Raw genomic sequence first — 10,167 nt, 5'->3', positions numbered from 1 at the left:
AGGGCAGTGTCACTGGCCCTCATATGTGGGATCCGAACCGGGGCCCTCTGGCGTCCCAAGCCAGTTCTTAACCATCGCGCCACTCGGCTGGCCCCTTTAATGATTTCTTTTGATATCAGACTACAGTGAGAGGGGGTGAGGGTAGGAAATTGGGAAGCAGGTAGGAAGTAACTTAAGTGAACACAGGGCTATATTTTCTAGAACACAACGTAACCAGCACCTTATCACCTCAGTGCCAATTTTGTGTGCGTGAGCATAGTGCGCTTGCACTTATGTGTGATGTGGGGGTGTTCCTCTGAGGTTATTTCTGGAGTCAGATATTTCCTGCAATTAGAGGTAATGGTATGCCTCATCGCCTGCCACCTTCAGTCATTGTGGTTTGGATTTTTTGCGTGAAGCACATGTGAGGTGGGGAAGAATCATTTCTTGTTCCTCCCTGAAGCCTTCTCAGTCTGGAGTGTATCAAAGGTACACTTCTATTCATAACGAAGAGCCTGAGTTAGGAGCAGAAGCAGTTGTGCCCTCCATGGGTGCGTGTGTGCACTTCGTCTGAGATGAACCTTTTCACTCTCTGAGCTCCCTGGAGGCCTGCGAGGCCTGAGCTGCCAGGTGTGCCAGGCTGGATGTTGGCAGGAGCTGCCAACAGGATGTTGTTACCCAGAATGCTGCTGTCGCCATGGCTGCAAGCATGAGCCCAGGGATGTCACAGGATGGGTGTGGCTTTTCCTACCTTTGAGTCTGTACACTTCCCATGCTCTCAGAGCCTGAAGCTTGTCTAAAGGTTTCCTGGGAGGAGGTGAGTGAAACCCATAGTGATGGGAAATTGACATCTAACAGTTGTGGGAGAAGCTTGTCATAAAGGCGAGGGAGCCAGGGGTGTGTGGATCCTTAATAAGGTTTGGACACTTGTTTGTGCAGTGGGTGTTGCTTTCGCAACTTGCAGTCCTACATGGACAGCATGTGGCATGGCTCTGGGCTCTGGAGAGGAAAGGCGGGAAACAGGAGAAGGAGTGAGGCAAATCCTTTTGAAAAGACCCGCAGCAAAGAAGCATTGTAGCTACTACTAAGATTCACCTGAATAATTGAGCAGGTTGTGTTTTTGTATTGCTCTAGTACCTGGAGGCAGTGCCTGCAGCAAGATAAAGCTGGGAGGAGTCCATTCTTCCCAGACAGAATTCTTGTCATTCTCAGCTTTTATTACTGTTGTTAACTTGTTCTGAAACCAGGACTCGGCCTTTAGGAGATGGGGAGGCAAGATGGTTGAGAAATTGCCCTAACATTATTCTAGTTACTGTTCTTGTGGATTTTAAAAATACCTTAAAAAAATAAACCACACAATTTTAAATATTAGTGATGTCAACGCTCTGTTGGCTTTTGGAATATATATGTGTGCATACACACACGCACACATACACATGCAAGTGCACATATGTTGTATTATTTTCCTGGAGCTGCCATGACAAAGTAGCACAAGCTGAGAGGCGTGAACAACAAGTATTAATTGTCTCCCGTTTCTGGAGGTCAGAAGTCCCAGATCAAGTCACCAGCGTTGATTCTTTCTGAGGCTGTGGGAGAACTTGTTGCTGATTCCTTCCCCAGCTGCTGGGGGTCTCTGGCAAGCCATGGCATTCTGTGGCTTTTAGACGCATCAACCAATCACTGCATTCCTCTTCACATGACGTTCTCCCTGTGTGGTGACTGTGTCCATATTTATCTTGTTGGTTGACAAAAGTTGGAGTTTTCTCTTATTAGTAGGGAAATCCATACTTATTTTAGAAGAAAGAAGACAGAAGTCATCTGAAACCCAGTCACCCAGTCCCTGTTGTTAAGCATCACCTGCATTGCTTCTTCCCCGGGTCTAGCTGCTGTCCTCAGATAAGAGAGTCACATACTTCAAGTATTTTAGCAACATTTGCCCTTTGGCTAGTGTGCGCCATGAATTTTCCCCAACGAGTTTCCATCACAAAAGTCTCTTTCAACGTCCCGTGTGTCACACCATGTTCCTTATGGATTTTATGAAATAGGGTCATTGGTATAGTTTCCTCTCTGATGTAGAGTTTCATGCTATTAGATTAATTTTTTTTTTTTAGAAACCAATTTGTAAGTTGTATTTTATCATTAGGTTACCAATACTTGAAGAGTCTTTGATTCTAGTGTTCTAAGGCAGTATTCAGAAGAGTATCTTTTAATCATTTTATTTTTTCTGCCTTTTCATGTAGGTTTGACTAAATGCATTACTAGATGGCAGATCCTTAGTATCTCTATAAAGTTCTACTAAAATTTCATTCTGGAATTATGCAAGTTTTAGGGAAGACCAAGGGTAATGGAAAATTAGTAGTTAGTAGCCCAACAATTATAGAATCTCATGATGGTGTAAAACTTGACGTGAATTTCTGTGTCTCATTTTTCTAATTTCAGGGAATGAATTTTATAGCGGGATATCTGATTCTTATCACGAAGAATGAAGAAGAATCCTTTTGGCTGTTAGATGCTCTTGTTGGAAGAATACTACCTGGTATGTCGAAAATCCCTGTTGTGTGCCTGTCACTGTCTTGTTTCTGGTGTTATCAAAATAATTCAGCTGATAAGCCAAGATTTAATTAAAGCATAATTGAATTGTTTGAGAGTCGAGGTTAAAAATCTTTTTGTAGTGGAGTTAAAGAGAAGAAAAATATTTAAGATGATTGGCTAGAGCAACCCGTCATTTCTGCATCTTAGAGCTTGAATTTGGCTGAGGCTGTATGTTGGCTCATCTGTTCCTCAATCTGTACTGTTTGTGTTGAGACCTATTGGGCCTTATTGTATTTCTTACTGATCACGAAATCTGGGAGAGGTTCATCTGGAAAGGAAAGGTGGAGAGGTCCAGAGTGTGAGAAAAGAGGCTACCTTAAAGGGGAGAGGACCCTAGCAGTCCCAGTTTCAACATGCATATATTTGTTATTGAATTTGTGAATGGTCGTAAGAGTGCAATAAAGGTCAGCTGTTATTATTACTGTTATTAAGATGAGACTCATTCTTTTCATACATTTCCACCTTTCTATTTATTAATGAATATTGTTTTAATTAATTATAAGCTAGTTAACAAACAATTTATTTGTTAATAGACAACCACCGATTTTTATAACGTACAGTGGGGACTATGAGCTGCAGAGTAGGATCACTTGGGGAAGAGAAATGGCCAGAGCCATCTCGGTTGGAGAAAACTTGGGGCAGATTTGATCTTCTGCCCTCCCCAGTGATGATGGTGGTGATCGGTCACAGTGAGCCTCATGCTTGGCCTGAAAGATAAGCATAGCTGCGAAGTCCTCATGACTGGAGGAAAGGGGAGTGAGGGATGTGGGGGCTGGTGTGGTTATGTCTCCCCACCCCCACAGCAATGAGCTCAGAGTTAATCTTGTTTTTTGTGCCTGCCTCTGAATTTTCTTCTTGCTCCTCTCCTTCCTCACACATGCCTCCCTGAGTTGGACTAGACTCACCCTAGGGTCACCCAGGACAGCATCCAAGGACATCTCTGGAGAGCTGGTTCCCATCTCCAGGAACTCCATGTTGAAGACATGAGAGCGGTGTGCACATAGCATGTTTCAGATTCCATGCTAAACTGCACCTACGTTCTCATTTAATCTTCAGGAAAACTACCACACAGCCCTAACTATTAAATCCGTCTTACAAGTGAGGCTAAGTAAGGCCTAGATTCCACAGCTGTATGTGGCAGAGCCTGGATTCAAACCCATGGCTGTGTGACCCTAAGACCCTGGCATGTGCCTCATGGAAGAGTGAACCTGAGTAGCACTGTTAAAGAAAGGGAGGATCTGGAGAGACAGAGGGAAATGGGGGCACTCCTTGTGCTCTGGTGCCGCCATTAGTAAGGGCTCAGGAGTGGGCATGCCAGAGGCCAGGCTGGATGGAGCTGCCCACAATGGATATTTATATCCACGATCAATTTAGGTCTGGGGGTTTGGAAAACATCAGTGAACAAAACATAAAAGGCCCTGCCCTTGTGGAATTCCCATTGTAGGAAGAGGTCATACAATGAGCAACAGCCACAACACAGCCCGTAATAAACAGGGAAAATACATAGTGTTACTGTTCATACATACAGACGTAGGGAAAAGCCCTGAAACTGAAAATCTACCTCCGTAAGTGGAGGGCAGGGAAAGACTGAAGAAAGAGGCTGGCCACTCCAGTATGGTAGCGAATAGAGTTAGTTTACTAAGGGAAACTTATAGACGAGGTGTATCTTGGGTGGCACAAGACAAAATGGATCCCTGTACCGCTTAGAACTGTATAAGGTAAAAGAGGGCATAGTCATGGGTACTAGTATATGACTGTTTCCAGGTACGGGAAATTACTTTACATGCTTGACCAGGTCAGGACAACAACCTATTCTAGGAACCAGCACATAGCAGGAGGCAAAGGAGGGGTGCTGATTTATGTCAGAATGAGCATCAAATTATGACCAGACAGCCTCTAAATGGGGTTTGCAGAAAGCAACCTCCTTTCTGGCTCAGGTCCAGCTCGAGGGACAGACAATGGTCACGTCATGGAACAGTCTCTCCTCTAGACTTAAACAAAATTTAGCTCAGTGAATTTGAAGATCTAATTGGGTTTATTAAAAGATTCATGAATCAAGCAGCAACTCATCTAGCAAGAAGAGAGATACTTGAGAGATTATACAAAATGGAAGGCTTTTATTTACTTATTTAAAATAATTTTTTCAGTTACAGTTGACTTTCAGTATTATTTTATATGAGTTTCAGGTGTACAGCATAGTGTTTAGACATTTATATAATTTATGCAGTGGTCCCCTGATTAGTCCACTACCCACCTGACACTATTCATAGCTGTTGCAACATTACTGACTATATTCTCTATGCTGTACTTTACATCTCCATGACTATTTTGTAACTACCAATTTGTATTTCTTAATCCCTTCACCTTTTTCACCCAGTTTCCCAATCTCCCCACCTCTGGCATCCATCAGTTTGTTCTGTGTATCTGTGAGTCTGTTTCTGTTTTGTTTGTTTTTTTATTTTGTTCTTTAGATTCCATGTATAAGTGAGATCATATGGTATTTGTCTTTCTCAGTTTGACTTATTTCACTTAGCACAATACTCTCTAGGTCCATCCATGTTGTCACAAATGGTAAGATTTTAATTCATTTTTTATGGCCAATAATATTCATTTTATATATATATATATATATATATATATATATATATATATATATATATATATATATCTTCTTTGCAACATGGAAGGCTTCTATAGAAAGAAGGACAGGACAAGGAAGTCACCAGTAAGAAAAAAATGAAAATTCATTGGAGGAAAGTAAGAGTTTAGGTGATGACATCTTCTCATTGGCTGAACTGTGGCATTTCCATTGGCTGGGCTTGTTGCTGGGCAAGAGGAAATCTTCCTCCTGCTGGAGGAGTAAAGTAATAAAAGCATTGTGGTCTGTAATTGACTCACCGTGTTGAAGTCTGTAATTGAGGTCTTCCTGTTTGAGGTAGTTAACCTAAGTGGTAGGGTGGGAGAGCTCCCTCTACAGGACTTCCCAACTCCAATTTTAGTTGAGGTTTCCTTTAATTTTCACATGAGCATTAGAAGGTGATAAATGCTAACTTAGAACAAACAAAAAATCAAGGCTCCAGATTGCCCCTAAAGTGGTAGTGTCATTATAGAGAAACAAAAGAAAATATCAAAATAAAAATATTAGGCGTGTGGAAGAAAAATGGGATTATTCTTGTCATTGCAGAGCTCTCCTAGCGGCAGAGAGGCAGCTATACATCATGTTCTCTGAATCCTGGTTGCACAAACTAGGTCATTTCAGCGCCACATTTATTCTGCTTTTAGTTTCTTTTTTTAATTATACAAAAATGCAGGTATCTTCTCATTTCAAAAGTTGAAAAAATATAGTACTGATTACAGAAAAAAAGTGACAATCTTCCTTCACTTATACCCCTCTCCCATTTCTGTCCTACTCAGAGGAATTAATTATGTTATCATCAATTTGTTGTGTATATTTCCAGTTTTTTTATGCACACACACACACACACACACACACAAAAGTGAAAATTAATGACATAGAAAACAAAGAAGCAATAGAAAAGATGAACTGAGACAAAAGCTGGTTCTTTGGAAATACTGATAAAGTAGACAAACCTCTGGCAAGACTGATAAAGAAAAAATGGATTTGCTATTTAAAAATGAAAAGGGTGTAATTTGAAAATCTGTAGATTTTTAAGAATCAGAATAGGAATAAAGTGAAGAGACAAATGGATAACTTTGAGAAAAATACAGTTTAACAAAGCTACTCAGGAGAAAATAGAACATCTGAATGAGCATATGTACAGACATAAAAAATCTCATCAAACCTTGAAGGAACAGATAATTCCTATATACTTTATAAATCTTGCAGAAAATAGAAAAAGATAAACTGCTTATCAACTCATGTTATGAAGTTAGTATAACCTTGCTGTCATGCAGGCTAATCTCTGATGAACACAAGTTATACAAATCCTAATTTAAATAATAATAGTGTTAGCAACTTGAATCCAGTGATGGCTATGGAGTATTATTTGTTATCTAAAGCGTTTATCCCAGGAATGTAAGAATGGTTTAATCATATGGAAGAATCAAGAGCAAAGCCAAGCCAAGAAAGAAAGAAGATTATTGGAGATATAGCATAATGCTATAATAATTAAAATTGTGTGGTAGTAGTTTGTGGATGGATAAACAAAATTGAGAGGGCAGAAATCAGTTAGTCTATTGATCTATTAATCTATCAGAACTTGGTATGTGAGATATATTGATTAATGGGGAAAGAAAGGTTAAAACATCATTCTGTGACAATTGACTGTAGGGAAGAAAACAAAATTAGGCCCTTAGTTCTATTCCAGAGAGATTCAAGACTTATGTGAAAAGCAATAGGCAACTTACAAAATAGGAAACCTGAATGGTCAACAAAGTTATGAAGAGCTGACCAAGCTCTCCTGTGAGCAACGAGATACAGATTTAAACAACACTGAAGTAGGATGTTAGCACAGGCCCCTGATGGCTGCTGCTTCTAGGCCAGTGACAGCCCAATTTCAGAAGTTGAAATGGGATAAAAGTTAGTGATAGAATTGAGGACAACATTGTGTTACTGTCTTTTCACAAAGGAGGAACTGGAGGCAGAGGGTAACTTGTACAGTCACAGAACTCATGGTCTCATGCACGCCTCACCGGTCTTCTGCCTTGATGACCGAGCCCTCCTCAGGCACTGCCACTGCCAGGAGTATTACTGTGTTGCATGAAAGTTAATAGTCACTCAGACAAAGTTTACTTAAAGGATTTCACTTTTACACTATGGTCCCAAGTCAACAGAATGCTAGCAGACAGGGCCTATACATACGAAACTTGGCCTCCATACACCCACATGCAGAGTTCATAGTCTCGTGAAGACCTCCTGTGACATCCGGCAGCCTCTTTGGGAACCAATGGTGGCTCTGCAGTTTAGACACCCTTCCAACCAAGGCATCCAGGGAAAGGGTGCAAGAGGAAAAGCGGATTTGGCCACTTCATGGGTAGAAGCCCGGTGAGGATCAGGCTCTGAGTCAGTTCCTGGTGCTAAAGGTGCCCATCTGGCTTCAAGAATGGAGGGGGGAGCGTACAGTACATCCAGTGAGTCAGTGCAATAATGGACTAGTAATATAATGGCATCCTGAAAAGCTGGTCGGACCCGTTTTCCCTTGAAACAGGGAAATGGGTGGTTAATTGCTGATCACAGAAATACTCAGTTCAAACTAGAAGGTGTGGGCGACAGGAGGACTGATAAGGCCTATTCTGTGGGGCGAGGCTCAAAGTCCCTAGGAGCAGAGGTGGAACAGGGTGAGGACCACTGGACTCTATTCACCTCAACTGCACCTGACGATATCTTTCATGTGTCCGCTTGATTAGCTTACCCGTAGGGGCTCCCCCACTTGGTGGTGTATCCCATAGCCTGTGTCCCACTCCTGTGGGACATGTGTGTGCTTTTTCACAGGCAGGCACGTCATCCCTGGGCTAAAGAGCATCAGTTTTGGAATGAGACTGCACAGATTTGAATCACAACTCTACCACTTACTACTCATGTAGCAGTAATCACAGGCATGTTTCTAAATCTGTGCACCTCCACCCCATAGCAGCACCCATCCCTGAGACAGCACCTCCCTCACCTACCCTGCCCCCCGAAGCACAATGCAGCCTTCCGATGCACTGACACAGCCATTAGGTTGTTTGCAAAGGTGAATGTTCCCAGCAGAAGCGTGACTCGGGGCCCCAGAGAGGTGAGGCAGTTCAGGGGCTACATAGGGTGTTTCTTTGTTCCTGTGCACAGATGGATGCTGGCTCTGATGTGTGCTCTTCTGCTCAGTAGTTAGGGGGATGCTGAGGGCAGAGCCTAGAAGGAATTGTGGTTTGTCTCGCCTTCAACATTCTAGGGCAGGATGCATTGAGGAGGGAAAATTGGAGGCTTTCAGTGATCTTACCTTGGTGACGGGCTCAGGCCTGTGGCGGTCTGGGTTGTGACTTTGACATCTATTTTTGGAAGCTGCTGTAAGCCTCTCTGTAAGCAAGAACAAGGTCGTGTTGTGCCTGCAGCTTAAATGTCCTTCTCGGCAAATCCTCTTACCACTCCTGTGCTTAAACCTGATTTCCTCTGAGACGTCACTTGTATAATTGGGTCGGCACTCAGGACGCTCTCGAGAGAACAGAGAATCTTTGCTTCTTTCTCCCCGGGTGGACTAGAATATTGCTGAATTAAAAGGGAAAAGGAGAGCAATAGCTCAAAGTTTCAAGAGAGAGATGCGAAATAAATACATGAAAGGGAAAAAATTTTTTTAATCCCTTGTATTTTATAACCAGATAGGCTTCTAGTAAATTATTTTCAGTGTACTTTAGTATTAAACATAGTTTGTAGCTTACTCTTTGAAAATTAGCAACATGACTGCGATATCGTGTCAATATTTATCATGACTATTTTAACCAAAATACTTAATTAACAAGAACATTTGCTTTTGTGAGTGACCAAACTGCATATAGGCAGCAGGACGAGATACTATATTTAACAGTATGCAGACTGTGCACATTTTCCTATTTTATTACACATCTCCATGGCAGATTACTACAGCCCTGCAATGCTGGGTCTGAAGACGGACCAGGAGGTCCTGGGGGAGCTGGTGAGGACCAAGCTGCCGGCGGTGGCAGCCCTGATGGATGGGCACGGTGTCCTGTGGACTTTGGTTGTGTCACGCTGGTTTATCTGCTTGTTTGTGGACATCCTGCCCGTGGAGGTGAGTATCTCCTGCTTTGTGGGGACCAGGACTGACTCAGGTCACTGCACAGTAATCTGCCATTTCTGTTTCTCTGCAGACGGTGCTTCGAATCTGGGATTGTTTGTTCAACGAAGGCTCAAAAATTATCTTCCGGGTGGCCCTGACCCTAATTAAGCAACATCAGGCTTTTATTTTGGAAGCCACCAGTGTTGCAGACATTTGTGAAAAGTTCAAGGAGATCACCAGAGGGAGTTTTGTGACTGAATGTCACACTTTTATGCAGGTGAGCATCTGGGTGTGCTCAGCCTGTGCTTTGCTCTGCTGTTCTATTTGCCCAGCCCATGAAGTGGGTGTCCTGGCTTCGCACGTCTGTCTGTCTGGCAAAGCATCTGTCCCTGTATTTCCTTTGGACCTCTTCCTCAGCTGGGTCCCTTCACCCCTCCCCTCTCAGGCAGCCCCGAGGAGGGGCTCTAGCCCCTTCTAGGCCCGTCTCCTGGAGCCCAGGGCCTGCTGGCAGATGCGTGGGGGCCACCTCCCTGGAGTCCATGGCTGCTGCTGCTCCTGTTGTGCCCTCAGCCATGGAGTGGCTTGCTCTGAGATGGGCAGGGTCCGGTGCCAATGGAACCCCCTGTGGGGCCAGTCCAGGTTCCCTGAGACAGAAGCACCAGAGGGCTCGAGTACACAAATGGGTCTAATCCACACTTTCGTTTCTCCAGGCCTGGGAGGTGGCAGACTTCTCTGAGTCCTGGGGCCCCTCCTGGGCCTGCTGCCTGTGTGTCTGGTCTCAGAGGGCTTTCCTGATGACCCTGTCTACAGGAGGTCTCCTGTGTCTCCTGGTCCTAGTGGGGTTGCAGGCTGTGTAGATGACTCAGTG

The 10,167-nt window shown here is 43.4% G+C and overlaps 1 protein-coding gene across 1 annotated transcript in view; it reads left to right on the top strand.

Annotated features, from left to right (window-relative positions):
* Nucleotides 1-10,167, top strand: part of GRTP1 (growth hormone regulated TBC protein 1) — a 28,909-nt gene that overhangs the window by 15,053 nt on the left and 3,689 nt on the right. The window contains 3 exon segments of the mRNA XM_019644839.1: nt 2,249-2,515; nt 9,139-9,311; nt 9,391-9,576. Coding sequence (XP_019500384.1) covers nt 2,249-2,515; nt 9,139-9,311; nt 9,391-9,576 — 626 coding nt within the window.

The sequence above is a fragment of the Hipposideros armiger genome, unplaced genomic scaffold, assembly GCF_001890085.2.
Source record: "Hipposideros armiger isolate ML-2016 unplaced genomic scaffold, ASM189008v1 scaffold_91, whole genome shotgun sequence".
NCBI classification, from domain to species: Eukaryota; Metazoa; Chordata; class Mammalia; order Chiroptera; family Hipposideridae; genus Hipposideros; species Hipposideros armiger.
The sequence above is the reverse complement of the archived record's forward strand: the minus strand, read 5'-3'. Positions and strand labels throughout refer to the sequence as shown.